This window comes from Carassius gibelio, chromosome B12, assembly GCF_023724105.1.
Source record: "Carassius gibelio isolate Cgi1373 ecotype wild population from Czech Republic chromosome B12, carGib1.2-hapl.c, whole genome shotgun sequence".
Lineage (NCBI taxonomy): Eukaryota > Metazoa > Chordata > Actinopteri > Cypriniformes > Cyprinidae > Carassius > Carassius gibelio.
Window position 1 is genome coordinate 8,842,998 of NC_068407.1, and position 21,570 is coordinate 8,864,567.

At 38.7% G+C, this 21,570-nt stretch overlaps 2 protein-coding genes across 51 annotated transcripts in view; one reads left to right on the forward strand and one right to left on the reverse strand.

The window, feature by feature from the left end:
- The window catches only part of myo1d (myosin 1D), a 113,340-nt gene that overhangs the window by 31,740 nt on the left and 60,030 nt on the right, over positions 1-21,570 (forward strand). The gene's annotated exons all lie outside the window — the stretch shown is intronic.
- Positions 7,197-21,201, reverse strand: LOC127969523 (uncharacterized). 50 transcript variants are annotated; one of them, XR_008156285.1, is made up of 20 exons: positions 11,132-21,201; positions 10,882-11,008; positions 10,566-10,601; positions 10,379-10,474; positions 10,206-10,303; positions 10,085-10,130; positions 9,900-9,995; positions 9,779-9,824; positions 9,600-9,694; positions 9,479-9,524; positions 9,300-9,394; positions 9,179-9,224; positions 8,994-9,089; positions 8,873-8,918; positions 8,694-8,788; positions 8,573-8,618; positions 8,394-8,488; positions 7,966-8,011; positions 7,797-7,893; positions 7,197-7,583 (listed from the first exon to the last, which is right to left on the reverse strand). XR_008156285.1 is itself a non-coding variant. In XM_052571549.1 (16 exons), the coding sequence occupies exons 7-16, from the start codon at positions 9,937-9,939 to the stop codon at positions 7,225-7,227; spliced, it is 963 nt and encodes a 320-aa protein (XP_052427509.1). In that variant the 5' UTR covers positions 9,940-9,995; positions 10,085-10,130; positions 10,206-10,303; positions 10,379-10,474; positions 10,566-10,601; positions 10,882-11,008; positions 11,132-11,592; the 3' UTR covers positions 7,197-7,224. The 50 variants fall into 50 exon arrangements, 15 of the variants coding, with proteins under 15 accessions (XP_052427509.1, XP_052427510.1, XP_052427520.1 ...); XR_008156286.1 differs by lacking the exon at positions 7,966-8,011 and adding an exon at positions 8,273-8,318; XR_008156287.1 differs by lacking the exons at positions 7,797-7,893; positions 7,966-8,011 and adding an exon at positions 8,273-8,318.

Below are 21,570 nucleotides of genomic sequence, written 5' to 3' on the forward strand. Positions count from 1 at the left end.
TTTTTGATATTCATCTTTGTTCAAAAGTTATTAAATTGTGAACTTAACGATGTCGACCCAAAATCGGTTCAGAGGCTGTATCTCGGCCAAACATTGATCAATCGAAACCAAACTTGATACACTTCATCAACACCATGATCTGAGGGTTCATGCCGAAATCGGGCACAGCGCCACCTATGGGTCATGAGATACCATAAATGCGTATTTTTCCTTATAACTTTTGAACACCTTCTTCAATCAAGATAAAACTTAGTACACCTGATTCCTCTCTTCACACTGTTCACATTGAATAGTTTATATTAAGATTCCAGCCATTACAGTAACCCGCATTATGAAAAGTACAGTATTCCGTTTTTTCGCTACTCCTCCTTCAAATGTGGCCCAATTCTTCTCAAAATTTCCTCAGACGATCTTTGGACCGAGCCGCACAGAAATGACTGAACAGAATTTTTCGACCTACTGGTCAAAAAAAGAGTTATGATGCCCTGAAGTTAACAGTGTTAAACTGAAATTGTTTGAAAGGCTATATCTCGGCCGTACTTTGATTAATCGCCACAAAACTCGCTACACTTCATCAACACTATGAACTGAGAATATATCCCAAAGTTGGGAACAGCGCCACCTATAGGTCGTGAGATACCAAAAACTCACATTTCTGCTTATAACTTTTGAACAATTAGTTGGAAAATCATGATCTTGTTGTCTGTCTATTCCTCGGATCATGCCGAATCCATGGATGTAAATTTTGCCAGGATTAACTAAACTAACTGCCTGACATTAAGAATTGTGTCCTAAGTTTCTATATCTTTTCAACCCATAGAAAGATTTCTACTATAATCGCTAGGGATTATTAAAACCATGTTCTGGACATACCTCAGAAGTCTGAATTACAATTTACTTAACTTTCCATTTCATGCTGCTTAAATTGCTAAGCAACTTTCTTCAGTGACCTCATTCTCACACCTTAACCTCTCTTCTGTGCCATGCAAACAGTGTGTCAACTAATGTGGCACACTTAGCTAAGGCACTCGTCCCAAACCCGAGAGGTCGTGGGTTCGAATCCGGGGTGGGTACATTGATCTGATAGAAGTTCCATTTTGGCCGTTTTGCTTCGTCCCGCTCGTTGCTCTGGCTACAGCCCTTCAGGGCTTGGCCCCGGTATCGCTGCTTGCAGCTATATTAGCGATTGTTTTTGGTAGAATTTTCGAGCAAAAACAATCGATCACTATGCAAGCCCTATGAAGGGAACATGGGAAAATGATGAAATTTGGCACACTTCTAGAGATGGTCACCAATAGTGATCTGACCAACTTTGGGGTCTCTAAGACCAACTCTACAGCGCCACCACCAGTTCAAAAATTCAGTTTTTAAACTTTAATAACTCCCGAACCCTTTGGTCTATCCAGATACGACTTAGTACACATGATTACTCTCTTCATGGAGATTACACTCTATACCTTACATTAAGTCTCCACCCATTACAGTAATTGCTATTAAGCTAATTAAGTGTTTCTGTTTAAACGCTACTCCTCCTTCAAAAGTGGTTTGATTTTTCTGAAATTTGCCACAGACGATCTTCGGACCGAGCCGCACAGAAATGACTGAACAGATTTTTGATATTCGTCTTTGTTCAAAAGTTATTAAATTGTGAACATAACGAGGTCGACCCAAAATCGGTTGAGATGCTGTATCTCGGCCAAACATTGATCAATCGAAACTAAACTTGATACACTTCATCTACACCATGATCTGAGGGTTCATGCCGAATTCGGGCACAGCGCCATCTATGGGTCATGAGATAGCATAAATGCACATTTTTCCTTATAACTTTTGAACAACTTCTTCTATCAAGATAAAACTTAGTACACCTGATTCCTCTCTTCACGCTGATCACATTGAATAGTGTACATTAAAATTCCTGCAATTACAGTGAAGGCCATTAAGAAAAGTACAGTATTCTGTTTTTTCGCTACTCCTCCTTCAAATGTGGCACAATTCTTCTCAAAATTTCCTCATACGATCTTTGGTCCGAGCCGCACAGAAATGACTGAACAGAATTCTTCGACCTACTGGTCAAAAAAAGAGTTATGATGCTCTGAAGTTAATAGTGTTCAATCGAAATTGTATGAGAGGCTATATCTCGGCCGTACTTTGATCAATCGCCACAAAACTCGCTACAGTTCATCAACACTATGAACTGAGAATATATCCCAAAGTTGGGAACAGCGCCACCTATGGGTCGTGAGATACCAAAGACTCACATTTCTGCTTATAACTTTTGAACAAATAGTTGGAAAATCATGATCTTGTCGTCAGTCTATTCCTCGAAACATGCCGAATCCATGGATTTAAATTTTGCCAGGATTGACTAAACTACCTTAAAATGCTAGGCAACTATCTTTAGTGACCTCATTCTCTAACCATAACCTCTCTTCTGTGCCATGCGAACTGTGTGTCAACTAATGTGGCGCACTTAGCTAAGGCACTGGTCCTGAACCCGAGAGGTCGTGGGATCGAATCCGGCGTGGGTAATGTCGATCTGGTGGAAGTTCTGTTTTGGCCGTTTTGCTTCGTCCCGCTCGTTGCTCTGGCTACAGCCCTTCAGGGCTTGGCCCCGGTATCGCTGCTTGCAGCTATATTAGCGATTGTTTTTGGTAGAATTTTCGAGCAAAAACAATCGATCACTATGCTAGCCCTATGAAGGGAACATGGGAAAATGATGAAATTTGGCACACTTCTAGAGATGGTCACCAATAGTGATCTGACCAACTTTGGTGTCTCTAGGACCAACTCTACAGCGCCACCACCAGTTCAAAAATTTAGTTTTGAAACTTTAATAACTCCTGAACCCTTTGGTCTAGACAGATAAAACTTAGTACACATGATTACTCTCTTCATGGAGATTACATTCTATACCTTACATTAAGTTTCCACCCATTACAATAATTGCTATTAAGCTAATTAAGTATTTCCGTTTAAACGCTACTCCTCCTTCAAAAGTGGTTTGATTTTTCTGAAATTTACCACAGACGATCTTCGGACCGAGCCGCACAGAAATGACTGAACAGATTTTTGATATTCGTCTTTGTTCAAAAGTTATTCAATTGTGAACTTAACGATGTCGACCCAAAATCGGTTAAGAGGCTGTATCTTGGCCAAACATTGATCAATGAAAACCAAACTTGATACAACTCATCAACACCATGATCTCAGGGTTCATTCCGAATTTGGGTACAGCGCCACCTATGGGTCATGAGATAGCATAAATGCACATTTTTCCTTATAACTTTTGAACACCTTCTTCTATCAAGATAAAACTTAGTACACCTTAATCCTCTCTTCACGCTGATCACATTTAATCATTTACATTAACTTTCCAGGCATTACAGTAGCAGCCATAAAGAAAAGTACAGTATTCTGTGTTTTCGCTACTCCTCCTTCAAATGTGGCCCAATTCTTCTCAAAATTTCCTCAGACGATCTTTGGACCGATCCGCACGGAAATGACTGAACAGAATTGTTCGACCTACTGGTCAAAAAAAGAGTTATGACGCTCTGAAGTTAACACTTTTGTACTGAAATTGTTTGAGAAGCTGTATTTTGGCCATATTTTGATCAATTGCCACAAAACTTGCTCCACTTCATCAACACTATGAACTGAGAATATATTCCAAAGTTGGAAACAGCTCCACCTATGGGTCGTGAGATACCGAAAATTCACATTTCTGCTTATAGCTTTTGAACAATTAGTTGGAAAATCATGATCTTGGTGTCTTTCTATTCCTCGGGTCATGCCAAATCTATGGATGTAAATTTTGCCAGGATTGACTAAACTACCTTAAAATGCTAGGCAACTTTCTTTAGTGACCTCATCCTCACACCTTAAGCTTTCTTCTGTAGCTCACTGGATGTGTAAAGACTCAGTGGTGCAGTGTGTTAAGCTGCTGGTTCTGAGCTTCTGAGGTCGTGGGTTCGAATCCAGGACAGTTAATGTTGTTTCTGAGTTCATGGGTTTGGATCAAGGGCAGTTAATGTTGCTTCTGTCCAAGCCTTTGCATATCCTGAGTGTGTTTGCCTTGAATCAAAAATATGTTTTTGGTCTTTCTCATCTAAAGTTCTGTTCGATTTCAAACTTTTCTACTTCTGAACCGATCGGTTGTCCTGACGTGCGTACCGTTTCGGCCGTTTTGCTTCGTCCCGCTCGTTGCTCTGGCTACAGCCCTTCAGGGCTTGGCCCCGGTATCGCTGCTTGCAGCTATATTTAGGGGCCAAGCCCAGAGGGCTGTAGCCCCTATTGTATCTGTACGTTTTATTATTATTATTAGGGGCCAAGCCCAGAGGGCTGTAGCCCCTATTGTATCTGTATGTTTTATTATTATTATTATTATTATTATTATTATTCTTCTTCTTCTTCTCGTCCAATGGGAGTCTATGGCAGCCCTATGAAGGGAACATGGGAAAATGATGAAATTTGGCACACTTGTAGAACTGGTCATTAATAGTGATCTGACCAACTTTGGGGTCTCTAGGACCAACTCTACAGCGCCACCACCAGTTCAAAAATTCAACATTCAAACGTTAATAACTCTTGAACCACTTATTCTATGAAAATCAAACTTAGTACATCTATTTTGTCTCTTCATGGAGATTCCATTCCACACCTTACATTAAGACTCCGCCCATTACAGTAGCGGCCATTTTGAAAAGTACAGTATTCAGTCTAAACACTACTCCTCCTTCAAAATTGGTCCAATTCTTCTGAAATTTGGCTCAGATGTTCTTTGGACTGAGCCGCACAGAAATGACTGAACAGATTTTTGATTTTCGTCTTTGTTCAAAAGTTATTCAATTGTGAACTTAATGAGGCTGACCTAAAATCGGTAGAGATGCTATATCTCGGCCAAACTTTGATCAATCGATACCAATCTTGGTACACTTCATCTACACCATGATCTGGGGGTCCATGCCAAATTTGGGAATAGCGCCACCTATGGGTGTTGAGATACCAAAAATGCACTTTTTTGCTTATAACTTCTGAACAATTCATCAGAAAATTATTTTCTTGATGTCTTTGGATTCTTTAGATCATTCCGAATCTGTGGATGTCAATTTTGTCAAGACCACCAGGACCACCTGTCCGCCATTTTGAAATTTGTCATAAAATGCTATATCTTTTGAATTACTGTACATATCTTCACAAAAATCGATAGGCATCATCAACACCATATCCCGGAGGTACCCCGGAAGTTGGAAGCGAGCGCCACCTAGTGTTCAAGAGATATAACGATTCTTGCAAAACCCCTTATAACTACTGTAAATGTTGATCGATTTTTGTTATTTTTATGTCATTTTATTCCGTGGGTTATGCTGAATTTTATGATGTCTCAATTTTCATTTTCCAATATGGCGTCTGTCCACCATATTGAATGGAATGAAATACAGTTTTTTCGCTACTCCTCCCTGAAATCTTGTTCAATTTTGTCCAAAATTTTATCAGATGAACTTCAGACCGGGCCTGACAGAAATGACTGAACAGATTTTTGATATTCACTCCCGTTCCTGACATGTACAGCTCTGAAGTTGACCGTGCCTGTGCTTGTTAATTCATGCTAATTAGCTTAGCATGCTAATTAGCTAAAATGCTAACACGTTTCTATTGACTCTAATGGGTCTCCTGAGCTATCTGGTTAACTTTGAGCAACGTTAGCATTTTTTTGCGTAGCATGCTAATCTGGCTGAAATGCTGCCTCGGGCTTTTGAGAGTTAATTCTCACACCTTAACCTCTCTTCTGTGCCAGGCAAACAGTGTGTCAACTAATGTGGCGCACTTAGCTAAGGCACTGGTCCCAAACCCGAGAGGTTGTGGGTTCGAATCCAGGGTTGTCAAGGTTGTTTCTGTTCAAGCCATTGGATTTTCTGTGTGTTGAATCAAGAATATTTTCTTGGTCTTTCTCATCGGAATCTCTGTTTGATTTTGAAGTTTTGAGATCATTCTCACACCTTAACCTCTCTTATGTGGCATGTCAAATGTGCATCAACTAATGTGGCTCACTATGCTAAGGTCGTGGTCCCAAACCCAAAAGGTCATAGGTTCGAATCCAGGGTGGTTAATGTTGCTTCTATTCAAGCCATTGGATTTTCTCTGTGTTCACATTGAATCAAGAATGTGTTTTGGTCTTTCTCATCTGATGTTCTGTTTGATTTCGAAGTTTTGAGATCATTCTCACACCTTAACCTCTCTTATACAGTATGCTGTGATGTGCATTGACTGAGTGGTGCACTCTTCTAAGCTGCTGGTTTCAACCCTCTAAGGTTGGGGCTTCAAATCCAGGGTGGTCAATATTGTGTTTGTTCCAGATGTTGGATTTTATGAGGATTTTATTTTTGTTCATTTTTGAACGTCTCTACTTCTGATCTTGTTTTTTATGTATATTATACTGTTGCCATATTTGCTCTTCTTGCTCTACACTATGCTTCAAAAACATTATTTGTTAGCATGCAAGTTTATGCTTCATTGGTGTTCCTTTTTATATAAAAAGATATCTTCAGCATTATAGTATCTGTGTGCCATATGTTTCATTGTATGAGAAGAATTGTGCTCTCACAGATGAGGTAAAGGGTTTCAATTCTTCTGTGGGGTGACATAATAATAGAACATCTGATCAACAATACGGGGACATCTTTGCAACATTTCCACTAAGTTTTATACTTGTTAAATTGACAGTTATGAACAAAAATAATGTGCACTTAGTGGGTCAACTCCTGCCATTTTATACCATAAGAAAGCATTTTATGTTTGTTGGTTTCATTGAGAATCAAAAAAAAAAAATAAGAAAAAAAAAAAAAAGACACTCAAGACACTTAAATGGGATCATCAATTAAGCCTTACAGCATGAATACTTGTGTTGTGTACACTAAATATAAATCACTTTAACTATTTTCTCCAATTCCAGTTTCTTTCAATTCCAGATTTCATAGTACAAATGAAATAACCTGAATGCAAAGAAAATGACTACTATATCATTTTATCCATTATCATGTGTTCTCTATGTAACACCGTGTGATATGAATTGTGCTCGGAGATGTCAAATAATATATATTAAACAAATTCTACATAAAATTAAATGTAGATCAGTAAACAAAAAAAGGACATTGAAAGACTACATTAAAGTTTATGAAAGCAAGGACAAAAGTATATTCTAATTCATCATGTATTTATTGTTCTTTACAAACAATTTACATTGAAAATATTGTGCCTTAAAACCCCAGTGAGCAAGCCAGAAGGCAACAGTGGCAAGGAAAAACTCCCTAAATTAGTGAAGAGGATCATCAGCAGAGAGGTATAGGGAGAAACCTTGGGAGGAACCAGACTCAGCAGGGGCAAGCCATCCTCCTTTGGCTGGCATCTAAGTTTGCTGTACATAGGCCAAATATAATACAAGCCATCCATCCAACATTTCATATAGAATTGTGTTACTTTTGTGGTTATGCATTTGTGATATCTTTGACTATTGACTGCCTGCATCGGTTTAGAGTTTTGCCGGGACATTTTCTGAAGATACTTGAACAATGATTTTGTATTCACTGTAAGAAAGGGAAGCAGAAAAGTTAAGTCAAATTAGTATCAACTTCTGGTTGTGTGCCTCTTCATAAAAACAGTTCATGGAGTGGAGAATCATAATGGATAAGGTGCAAGTTTGAAGTGTAACGCATTGCACAAACCTGAAAATGTATCAACAGGTGCAAGACTGCTTTAAGAAATCAGTCAATTTGAGTATTGCAGATATATGAATTTACCTTTTGATTGGTTGTGTGCCTCTTCATAAAAAACAGTTCATGGAGTGGAGAATCTTAATGGATAAGGTGGAAGTTTGAAGTGTAACATTGCAGAAATCTGAAAATACAGTCATGGAACATTAACACAACTGAAACATTGTACAGATGTCTATGTTAGTTGCACACTCACCTTTTTGGAGTAGTGGACTGTAGATATTGGGTTTTCATGCACAAACCTGAAAATTTATCAACAGGTGAAAGACTGCTTTAAGAAATGAGTCAATTTGAGTATTGCAGATATATTCATTTACCTTTTGATTGGTTGTGTGCCTCTTCATAAAAAACAGTTCATGGAGTGGAGAATCTTAATGGATAAGGCGGAAGTTTGAAGTGTAACATTGCAGAAATCTGAAAATACAGTCATGGAACATTAACTGATTGATAGTGTTTACACAACTGAAACATTGTACAGATGTCTATATTAGTTGCACACTCACCTTTTTGGAGAAGTGGACCGTAGATATTGGGTTTTCATGCACAAACCTGAAAATGTATCAACAGGTGAAAGACTGCTTTAAGAAATGAATCAATTGGACTATTGCAGATATATGAATTTACCTTTTGATTGGTTGTGTGCCTCTTCATAAAAACAGTTCATGGGGTGGAGAGTCATATTGGAGAAGGAAGTTTGATGTGTAGTAAATTGCAGATATCTGAAAATGCATTCATGGAAAATTAACTTCTTGATAATTAAAGTGTTTGCACAACAAAAACCATTTAGCAATCTGTACACTCACCTTTTGGGAGTAGTGGACAGGAGATATTGGGTTTTGATGCACAAACCTGAAAATTTATCAACAGGTGAAAGACTGCTTTAAGAAATGAGTCAATTTGAGTATTGCAGATATATTCATTTACCTTTTGATTGGTTGTGTGCCTCTTCATAAAAAAAGTTCATGGGGTGGAGAATCATAGCGGAGAAGGAAGTTTGATGTGTAGTAAATTGCAGAAATCTGAAAATGCATTCATGGAAAATTAACTTCTTGATAATTAAAGTGTTTGCACAACAAAAACCATTTAGCAATCTGTACACTCACCTTTTGGGAGTAGTGGACAGGAGATATTGGGTTTTGATGCACAAACCTGAAAATTTATCAACAGGTGAAAGACTGCTTTAAGAAATGAGTCAATTTGAGTATTGCAGATATATTCATTTACCTTTTGATTGGTTGTGTGCCTCTTCATAAAAACAGTTCATGGAGTGGAGAATCTTAATGGATAAGGCGGAAGTTTGAAGTGTAACATTGCAGAAATCTGAAAATAAAGTCATGGAACATTAACTGATTGATAGTGTTTACACAACTGAAACATTGTACAGATGTCTGTATTAGTTGCACACTCACCTTTTTGGAGAAGTGGACCGTAGATATTGGGTTTTCATGCACAAACCTGAAAATGTATCAACAGGTGAAAGACTGCTTTAAGAAATGAATCAATTGGACTATTGCAGATATATGAATTTACCTTTTGATTGGTTGTGTGCCTCTTCATAAAAACAGTTCATGGGGTGGAGAGTCATATTGGAGAAGGAAGTTTGATGTGTAGTAAATTGCAGAAATCTGAAAATGCATTCATGGAAAATTAACTTCTTGATAATTAAAGTGTTTGCACAACAAAAACCATTTAGCAATCTGTACACTCACCTTTTGGGAGTAGTGGACAGGAGATATTGGGTTTTGATGCACAAACCTGAAAATTTATCAACAGGTGAAAGACTGCTTTAAGAAATGAGTCAATTTGAGTATTGCAGATATATTCATTTACCTTTTGATTGGTTGTGTGCCTCTTCATAAAAACAGTTCATGGGGTGGAGAATCATAGCGGAGAAGGAAGTTTGATGTGTAGTAAATTGCAGAAATCTGAAAATGCATTCATGGAAAATTAACTTCTTGATAATTAAAGTGTTTGCACAACAAAAACCATTTAGCAATCTGTACACTCACCTTTTGGGAGTAGTGGACAGGAGATATTGGGTTTTGATGCACAAACCTGAAAATTTATCAACAGGTGAAAGACTGCTTTAAGAAATGAGTCAATTTGAGTATTGCAGATATATTCATTTACCTTTTGATTGGTTGTGTGCCTCTTCATAAAAACAGTTCATGGAGTGGAGAATCTTAATGGAGAAGGCGGAAGTTTGAAGTGTAACATTGCAGAAATCTGAAAATACAGTCATGGAACATTAACTGATTGATAGTGTTTACACAACTGAAACATTGTACAGATGTCTATATTAGTTGCACACTCACCTTTTTGGAGAAGTGGACCGTAGATATTGGGTTTTCATGCACAAACCTGAAAATGTATCAACAGGTGAAAGACTGCTTTAAGAAATGAATCAATTGGACTATTGCAGATATATGAATTTACCTTTTGATTGGTTGTGTGCCTCTTCATAAAAACAGTTCATGGGGTGGAGAATCATAGCGGATAAGACCGAAGTTTGAAGTGTAACGTTTTGCACAAACCTGAAAATGTATCAACAGGTGAAAGACTGCTTTAAGAAAAGATTCAATTTGAGTATTGCAGATGTATTAATTTACCTTTTGATTGGTTGTGTGCCTCTTCATTAAAACAGTTTGTGGAGCGGAGAATCATAATGGATAAGGCGGAAGTTTGAAGTGTAACATTGCAGAAATCTGAAGATACAGTTATGGAACATTAACTGATTGATAAAGTGTTTGCACATCTGATACATTTAGTGAAATATGTAGACATCTGCACACTTACCTTTGACAGTAGTTAGTAGTTAGTTGATGCACAAACCTGAAAATATATTGCTATTAGGTGAAACGGTGCCTGAACACGGTTTTATTCTGACACTACTACATTTACATTTTCATCAGTTGTTTTCTTCAGTAAGAAAGTTATTGAGGTACATAATTATGTGTTGGATGGAGTACAGAATCTCTTGTATGGGAGAAATTCTGACTTGTGCATTTCATACGTCTAAAAAGATGACTTGCAGATGTGCTTGCATATAGTTGATTGATTTAACCATGCCTTTATTCTGCTTGTGTAATCATGCACAACTGAGTCTACTTACCAATTTTGTGTTGTTCTATTGACTTAATTGTGATATTAGGAGACAAATGGATGGATGCAGGCAGTCTTTGTGGATGCTTCCTATAATGTTTGGAAGCATCCATTATGATTTGGATGGCTTAGAATGACTGAAATTAGATTATGGATTAAATGTCAGTTAAAAATAAATCTCTCAAAACTGAGAATTTAAGCAGAATTAAAATAATAATAATAAAGCATTAAGATGAATACAAAGTAAATACTACAGTTACCTTGGCTGGGTGAAGTTTACTAGCTCAAGAAAGAAGAGCAATTATGGGAGATGTTGCGTTGAAAATGATGATCACTTGTTTGAATTACAGGCTGGATTAACTGGACTCTGACCATGTTGGAATCTCAGGATAGCACTCATATCGTATGGACACAAAAACAGAACAGACAATACAGTGATACAATTCTCATTTCAGAGTGTTGCATTGATAAAATGGATTACCTTCAGATAATACTTCAATCATAACATGGAACAGCTGTACATATTCAACTGATGGATCATTATAAGAGTTATTCATTTACATATAGATAGACTTAGAACATACCGTCTCCAGTTGTACACTTGCCCTGCAGTTGTATGCCAGTTGGAAGCTCAGGATGAACATTGAACAAGTAAGAGCACAGACAAGAAACAAATAATGCAGGTTATAGAGATTTCATTACATAATCACACACATTAATTTTTACCTCAGTGAAATAAGGACTGCTTGGTGGTAACTGTAATACGTTTGCACAATTTCAACAGAGACATTATCTGCATCTTTAACATAGACATGGTCTATCAGTGTACCTTTTTCAGTGGTAGGGTGTTGCACATGTTGACTGTATCCATGTAGTTCCATTAGTGTACCAATTGTAGATGATGTCAAGATGTCCTCATTGAAGTCTCCCATAATCACTTTCTTTCCTGACTGTTTCTCCAGCTCATCAATAACATGCAACATATTTTGTCGAAACAGATTAAGTGGATATGAATTAGGTCTGTACAGCAAAGCAGCATTCAAACTTAGATGTGGAACTGCAAAGTATAGACATTCCAAGTTACAAGGTTCTGGAACCCTGACATTAAAATGAATGCTTTCACAACAGAATAGTCCAACTCCACCTCCTCTTTGTTGTTTTAAATCAGTGAAAAGTGGAGTACTGTTGTCATAACATTTAGCTCTTGGATTGCTCTTAAAAACAAATCCTGGAATCTGTACTTGGTCTTCAACTTTTAGCCACGTTTCAGTTAAACCGATGCAATCTGCATTCATTATCTGTCTGTGAACTTGAAGATCTTGAACATGAGCTCGAAGACTTTGTACATTATGAAGAGCAATTGTAAACACGCCAGGTGTCTTTACAAAACTGTAATTTTCTAAAGCAAGTCGGGGCATGTTTTTCATAGCGGAGTCAATTTTCTCATTACAATATATGACAGAGTCTTTGAAGTTATTAATTATTAGTCCATCGAGGGTTCTAACACGACTCAGTGCAACATATGCTTGTCCCGGAGAAAATACCTTGTCAAGTGAGACGACCGCTTGATCTACTGTGAGTCCTTGCACTTTATGAACGGTGCATGCCCATGCCAATTTAAGTGGAAACTGACGTCTTAAACCACCATCGTTTGAGACTTGATCTTCTTCCACTTCAATAACAGTTGAATTTGGAGAATATTTCTGTCGCAGCTTCGATCTCTGAACTTTACCAACATTTGGATCATCAAATTCAACATGGATAGCTGATGGGAAGTCATCATCTTCATCATCATCATCATGTCTTTGTTTTCTGCTTATGTGGACAACTGTGCCACAGGCTCCATTGACAAGTCCATCAGAAACATCAACATTTTTCCTAAGCATTACTCTGGCACCAACACCCAAGGAAACACATTTGTCCAAACAAGAGTTGAAAACTTTTGCATGAAATCCAACTTTCCTTTCTATTCTTCCAGTTTCTGGATTTCTAGCAAAGTCTCTAGCGTGAATAGTGATTGCCTCAGGACAACGCTCATTAAGTTTCTGTATATTGTACTCATCAACCTGAGCATTTGTAGGGAATATATGAATAGCATCGCATTCTTCACCAGTTTCACGTTGCTTCAACATGTTGATGTCATTTGGGCTTAGAGTTTCGTTCTTTTTATGAACTCTCAGACGATTTAACATTTCAGCAAAAGATGCATCTTGTTGCCTGACAACTTGTGTTAGTTCAGCAATTTCAAAGTTGGTATCCCAAAGATTCACTCCTTTTGGATCAACGTACAGGGGAATTCCCTTGACTGGCGGTAGCTGATAAAAATCACCAACACAGACCAAACTGACTCTTCCAAAAATTGAGTAGTCACCAGTTTGCTTAATTTGTCTCAATCTACCATGAACATAAGACAAAAGGTGATGGTCAACCATAGACACCTCATCAATGATCAGAATCTGCAAACCTCCCAGTTTTGCACGCAGTGAATTGATTTTGTCATCACTTAGGGGCTGATATGGCAGTTTGACATTGGCACCTATGGAAAAGGTATTATGGATTGTAGAAGCACCAATTTGAAAACTGGCCACTCCGGTTGACGCAGTTAAAATCACACTTCTATCATCAGGGTTTTCGGACAGCTGAGATAAAAGTCTGGAGGATTCATAGTAGATCGCTTTGATTAAATGACTCTTGCCTGTGCCTGCTCCACCAGTGACAAACAAGTGAAATGGTTCAGGGTTTTCACCAAGAAGTTTCTCTAAACACCATTTCCGTACTTTGTAAAAGATTGCACATTGTTGTGCATTTAATGATCGCAGTAAACATAATGCTTCTTCTCTAGAAATTCCAGCCTGATTGGTTTCAATACTGTATGGAGTTCGAGGGTTCGTTACAAGATCTGGAATAGAACACTCAGAATCATCTTCATCAGGAATTGTATTACTCTTCCTTAGTTCTAAACATTCGTGACGTTCCTTTTCAGTTTCAGGACATAACGCAGCCCAAGCATCTTCCAAATCAACACCTTGCTCCAAAAGCTGTTGAGCTCGATCAATTTTGTCACTTTCCTTTTCAAAGAGTGCTCGATTAGCATCAACAATACATTTGACTTGCGTCACATTTCTCCCACATTTCACAGCACCACTGTTGTAGAATTCCTCATAAGTGCTAAAACTCTCAGGCTTGAGCTGACAATCTTCATAATGTGGCAAGAAAAGTTGCAACAATGAATGAAAGTACTTTTCTGGATCTTTTTTGGGAGAAAATCTCGGATATCGAACAACAGCAGGGTCAGTTCGAGTTCTCTTCATCATATAACCACAGTCATTGTTAAGCTTGATCACCTTGTCTTCAGAAGACTTTTTTTGTGAAGAAACCTCCGATTTTGACAAGATCCTGTTTTCAGAGCAAAAACTTGCAAGACATTGGGTCTCAAACTCTTCCGTGTTTGGCCTATTCTTGTATCGGTCAACCAGACTAGTCATCCAAAAGCTAGCTTCTTCACCAGACTGATCAACTTTGTTTTTGATGACACGAAGAGGCAAACTCATCTTTACAGGATTCAATCCAATTGGAATAAACTGGACTTTACGAGAACATTCCTTCAAGTGCATACCGGTCAGACGATACACAGCCTCTTGAGCAGAAACTTCTCTGTTGTGAAGATATACACTACCAAGCATCTTCAGTGATGATCTCGCTTCAAGGTTTCCATTCATGGCTTCGTTTTGCGCACGTTGCAGCAACAATCCCATTTCTTGTTCTGCTTTTGTGATGTAACTGATAATGTAAACCACTACAGAGTAAGCATCAGTGACGTACTGGATATCCATGTTGCCTTGCCAGGCACGCAGTAAATGTTTATTATACTGGTTCACCCAGACGTCTTTTGGACTTCTTTTCAGGACAACGGATTTCTTTTTGGAACACTGTGCATACACTTTCTCAAAGAGAGCTTGGTTAATACCAATGGATTCAAAAAATGCATCAGTTGAGTCATAATCCATATCAGAAGCTGTTAAAGCCTTTTTCACTTTTTCTAAAACTGTACGTGCAGTATCTTTTCCGTCACCACTTTTCAAATCGTCTCGACTACCACCTCTTGTAATAAAGGTACGGCTTGATGGGGGTCGTGGAAAATTAAATCTGCAAACTGTCTTTTTCTTACGACATGTCTTTGAATGTCTGACACTGTGCTTCTGAACACCGTTGACAATCTCAAACAGTTCAGTTTCATCCTCGCTTGGGGTCTCACAAGTGATGTAACGATCAATGAAACTAGCAACCAAACCATCGTTTTCTTCATTGTCTTCATTTAACGTTGGGGCATTTTCAACCCAAAACAGACAGTGAACATGAGGAGATCCACGCTGTTGAAACTCTACGCGATAAAAGTAATCTACTATTTTCCCAATCGGTTGAGCTGAAGACATGATTACATTTCTCAGAAAACAATGCCATCTATGATCAAACATTCTTGCAGCAGTCACTGGGTTTCGTCTAATCAATCCACATTTTTCAGACCAGTCAAGTTCATCTGCTTTCACATTTTTCCCTTCCTGTTTGATTATAGTACTAATCATTTCTGGCCATCTGAGATCCGCAGAACTAAAGGATGCAAAGAAAGTTGGAATACCTAGCTGTCTTACAAGTGCAAAAAGGTCCTTTTGAGTAGACTGCCAATATGGAGGTGTTCCACGGATTGGTCTCAAAAACTTGTATCCTTCATCAAAATTCAAGATTTTAGATAACGAGTCTGGGTTTGTTAGTACATCTGAAGTCACTTCAGTCAACAAACTCTTCTCAGATCCTTTGCGCAAAGCAATTGAAACATTGGATACAACTTGATCAATCTCCGACAGATACTGTGCATAGAAAATGAAGTCTGTGCTTCGTGCAAAACGTCCATCCGCATTGAGGATTCTTGCATTCAAGTATCTTGACAATGTTATTTTTACCTCCCTCTTATCATGAAATGTTGGACCACCAGTTGGATATAGAACAGGGAAACATTTTGCTTCGTTAGACCTATCGGATAACAAACTAACAGGACTGTTACCTTCAGCAGGTGCCAGATTTAATACATCCTGGAAATGCTGATCAATTACTTCTGAACCGATGTCCACAGGTTGCAATGACGTATCTGACAAAAGACCACTTTGCTCTTTGATGTAGGTAAGGTCTTCCTCTTGCTGTTCATCAAGGTCATTTTCATCATCAATCTTTTCAACTACGTCTTGTTGCTCCATTTCATCAACATTTTCTTCTGGTTCGTTCAAAGAGTTGATCCACTGTTGATTAATCTCCACATCACCAAACCACTTATTGAACCGGATCAAATATTTCAGAGCATTTCGAACACGATCAGTGTGTACATACTTGTACTCATAATGCCCTTTGTAGGTTAACTTGCGTTTCAGTTTGATCCTTATCATCTTGTCATCACATTCATTTCGTGGAAGGATATTGGACACATCTGTGGCATTAACCGGGACGCACACTACAGGGCCATGGCATCCATGTTGTTTACCACGAGGAAGGCACAGTAATTTCATAAAAGGAATGTTACGTGCAATTAGATGTTGTTCCAAAGAGTTGAGGCATTTCAGTTGATTTGGAACATCCACCAAATGCATGTTGTTTGCAACGCTCTCTTCGGGCAGTTGTCCACAGAGGATTTTCCGATGACACGTTAGACAGATCCATAATTTGCACCCTGAGGAATGAGCAGAAGATCCTTCACACTTTTGATCACAGACATGAACATACCTGGTTGTGATGCATCTTCTTCCCAAAGCAGCGATTTTTACACCTTTGTCTTCATAGCATTGTCTTCTACATTCAACAACCTGCTTTCTGAAAAGTAAACGGTGACAGACACAGCACACAAACTCTGGACCACTACTAATTTCTTGTCTAAAAAGATCAATAGCAACATCAATGTCTTGTTGTTCCTTCTTTCTTGCATACTTTTCACAACCTTTTTGTATTGAAAGCACACGGAAGTTCACATCTTTATGATATTTCATTACAGAATACTCACACACTCTTCTTTTGAAGACTAGGTTTTGCAGATATTTTTTCTTTGAATACTCACACACTCTTGCTTTGAAGGCCAGGTTTTGCAGATATTTTTTCTTTGAATACTCACACACTCTTGCTTTGAAGGCCAGGTTTTGCAGATATTTTTTCTTTGAATACTCACACACTCTTGCTTTGAAGGCCAGGTTTTGCAGATATTTTTTCTTTGAATACTCACACACTCTTGCTTTGAAGGCCAGGTTTTGCAGATATTTTTTCTTTGAATACTCACACACTCTTGCTTTGAAGGCCAGGTTTTGCAGATATTTTTTCTTTGAATACTCACACACTCTTGCTTTGAAGGCCAGGTTTTGCAGATATTTTTTCTTTGAATACTCACATACATTTGCCTGAAAAGAGACATTATATTTATATTTCAATCGAGAATACTGGCAAACACGTTTTTGGAACTGAATATTGCTCAAGTACTTGGCTTTAGAACGTTCACACTTTGATAAACGAACATCAACATTTTTTAGATATTTGTCACGAAGAATTCCCTTTTTTCTCTCTTGGTAATATCTATCTCTACTGTATTTTGTTTTGTCATATTCAATTTTTTTCCCCCTGTAAATGGTGTCATCAGAATATTTTGTTTTGGCATTCTCAATTTTTTTCCCCCTGTAAATGGCATCACAATATTTAGCTTTGGCATGCTCAATTTTGTTCTGTCTGTATTCAGGGTCATTACCATACTTTGACTTCTTGTACTTCAATTGTTTTTGTCTGTACTCACGGTCGTTGCTATATCTCTCCCGATGTCTTTTGGTGGGACAACATTCTGCAGCATCGCTTACCTTTCGCTTACGCAGACATGGTTTGCTGACCTCATTTGACACCGCATTTCCACATGCTCCTGCACAAACAGCATCTCGATCCTTGTGCTTAACACATGTCACAACTTCATAATGATTACGGTTACAGTGTTTCAGATAAATTGCATTCTGAGTGGATACCTCTCCGGTAGGTTTGTGTGCATTCCATCGGCTGTCATTAAAAGTCATTATGGTGGTTTTGAATAGATCGGCCGCAACAAATATGTCAATTTCGGTTACCCATGAGCCAGAATAAAACATTCTAGATCGTGTCAGATAATCCTCTGCTGAAGAATACTCACTTCTCACGTACCTCTCAAACAGCAGAGTATTCATCTTTAGATGTTTCACAACTGCACGGCGAACCTTCAAGTGTTTCTCTTCACTTCCACATATCACATGTGCCAACGATCTGAAAAAGCAGTTACCGTCTGGTTTAATGGTCTTTGTCTGACACGGAGCTGCAATGGGACCAAAGTTTATGACATTATGGTCACCGTTATCATTGGACATTTGTATGAGCTCACATAAAGCTTGCTTATCATTATGTGTTAAGGGAGAAAAAAAGACATCTGGAACTGAAACATCAGTGATCATCAAATCATCGGTTATAACAGTTTCAGCGTGGGATTTTGTAACCCGTTTACCTGACAGCTCAATGTGCTTTTCTTTCCTCAATCTTTTACCTTTACTTGGCAACACATTAGAGGCTGTCTGTGTTGGAAGGTTAGGGTTTCTCACATCTGCAACTTCATCCACAGGTACTGGATAATCAGGGGTCTTTGGCTCAGTCTTCACAGATTCACGTACCTTTGGTATGCGTTTTAAGACATCACTGTAGAGGGCTTTACCGGAAGAGCATGGGAAACCGCTGCTGCCTGCTTCTTGCAGCGGATCAGACACTTCTGCATCTGCATGAACCAAAACTCCAGTTATCTCAAATGGTGGCTCAGGTACCCCAAACAACTGTGCCATGTCATTGATATAGTCGTACAGAGACTCTATGGTACGGTGATAGACTACACAACTTGTGTCTGTCCTGATGGCATGAGAGTCAACGACTGCATACCATGACCCCTGCTTAATAACTGCAGATGTGTTGGCACAAATGGTTAACAAGAAAGCATCAGCACTCAGTAGAGTTTGCTGAAGGGCTACATCAAGTGGCATGGCTACAGCGCTTATGGCTTGGTCATACTCGTGGTACTCATTGACATTAACAAAACCAGTCAGAGACGGAGCGTACTCGATGGAAAATGTAGTATTACCCAACATGTGTCTCCTCGGTAATTCATGGACTGCAATGTAATTCCTACCCTTGACTTCTCTATCTTTTATGTTACCATGTTTTCTTAGAGACTCGTAAAGATGTGTTCCTTCAACCAAGACACCGTCCAGATCTTGTGTAGTCCACGTCAGCACATTCTTCAGCTTGCTTTTCAACACTGCCGTGAGACCAATGGCGCCACACTGCCTGTTGCGTGAATCTCCAAAGCGGGCATCAGCTTGATCAAAAGACCCTCTTAGCATGGATTTCTGTGGAAAATCACAACAAGCACTCAAAGCACTTTCATGGCAAATTACAGGAATGTTTTGTTCAGTTTGGATAGGTTTTTTCATGGATTTTAGTTGGGTTTTCATGGGGTGCTTCATCTGGTGTTGCCGGGGTTTGCCAGAGTCTACTTGAAAATCAGATGGCCTTACCTCAGTCTTTACGGATTCACAGACCTTGGGTGAGCGTTTTAATACTTCACTGTAAAGGGCTTTACCAGACGTGGATGGAAAACTGGAATCACCAAAGCGGGCATCAGCTTGATTAAAAGAACCTTTTAGCACTGCTTTCTGTGGAGAATCAGCGCACACATTTAAAGTGTTCAAAGCATTCGCATTCAATTTTGATGGGATAGCAAACCTTTCTTCAGATTCTCTGGAACTATGAGATTGATCAGACCTGTGGAAATTTGGGTTGTTTTCTGATAGTTTGTTGGAAGTATATGAGATTTCATGAGAAGTAAATGAGATTTCATGAGAAGTAAATGAGATTGTATAGTTATCCAATGAACGGGTTCGCTCATTGGTTGGTGCTCGCTTTCTTTTAAGAGGGAGCGGTGCAGCCTCTACCCCAATTGGATTCACAGGGAGGGGTGGAACCTGTTGAGGGGTGGTTTCTACACGATGGCAAAAACCGCCTATTTTTTTACGAGGATATGGCATAACCTCGGCTCGACTTGTTTTAAGAGGGAGCGTATTTGCCTCTACCCCAATTGCGCCCACAGGGAGGGGTGGAACCTGTTGAGGGGTGGTTTCTACACGATGGCAAAACCGACCTTTTTTTATACGAGGATGTGGCATAACCTCGGCTCGACTTGTTTTAAGAGGGAGCATTTTTGCCTCTACCCCAATTGTACCCACAGGGAGGGGTGGAACCTGTTGAGGGGTGGTTTCTACACGATGGCAAAACCGGCCTTTTTTTTTACAAGGAGTGGGCATAACCTTGGCTTGACTTATTTTGAGAGGAAGCGTCGCAGCCTCTTTCCCGTTTGTTTTTGCAGGACAGGGTGGAACCTGCTGGGTGGGGCCAGGATTACAACTGCCGGAGCAGTCGGCCATTTTTTTACGAGGAAGCGGCGTTACCTCGGCCTTGTATGTTTTAAGAGGTGGTCGTGCAGCCTCTGCCCTTTTTTTAAGAGGAAGGGGTGGAAACTCTGCTTCAATTATTTTAAGAGGAAGCGGTGCAGCCTCTGTACTTGCACATCTCTGTGCATATAGCCGTTTGGCTATTGTCGACCTCTTCGTTGGTCGCGGCATCTGTGAACACGGAAACAGAATTACTACATGTACTTCTCAATTCTTAAAGCATCAGAACCTGATTACACTGTAGCTATTCAAACGGTTCAAATGATTAACATAAAAATGTGATGTACTAAGATTAACAGGAATGGAAAGAGAATAAGAAATGTTTCTTAATTAAAATATCAATGCAAGATTTTGTGACCAGCAACATATTCACATAAGCCCTTGACAAGACACAAGTACTGATTAATATCTTAACACTGCCCAGCACACATGGATACGGTCTTAATTTTGCTATGAAAAAAGCAAGCATTTAACTTCAACTCGCAGTCTATAACCAGTGCACCACCACACAAAAGAAAAAGATACATTTGTCAGCTATGGTTTGTTATACATTTAAATGTACTTTAGCAGTATATTCTAAACAATGTTTGACTTACCTCGCAGTCTTTGACCAATGTGCCACCACACGTGAAAGAAAAGGCATACTTGCCAGCTATGCTTTGTTATACATTTAAACATTTACTTCAGCAGTATATTTTAAATTGTTTTTTTAAATGGTTACAAAAAGTTGAATTACCTTAGCTCGCAGTCTAGAACCAGTGCACCACCACACATAGAAGAAAAAGGTACACTTGTCAGCCAGGCTTTGTTATACATTTAAACACTTACTTCAGCAGTATGTTCTAAATGCAAGTTCAAAAATTGACATACCTCAACTCAGTCTTTTCCCATTGTACCAGCACATGCAAAAAAGTAGTGTGATAGTTAGGAATTTTAAGAACTTCATTTCACACATTTAAAAATTATATGGAAATTATAAAAGGTTACCTTAACTCACACTTATCCATTCACCAGCACACATAAGTATTGTTTAGCATATTCAATTTACACCTTTCACAAAAAAATTTTCAAAGCTAAAACTTTCAACTATCACTAAAGAAACGTTTCTTAAAATATCCATGCAAGATTTTATAGTGACCAGCAACATAATTATTCACATAAGCCCT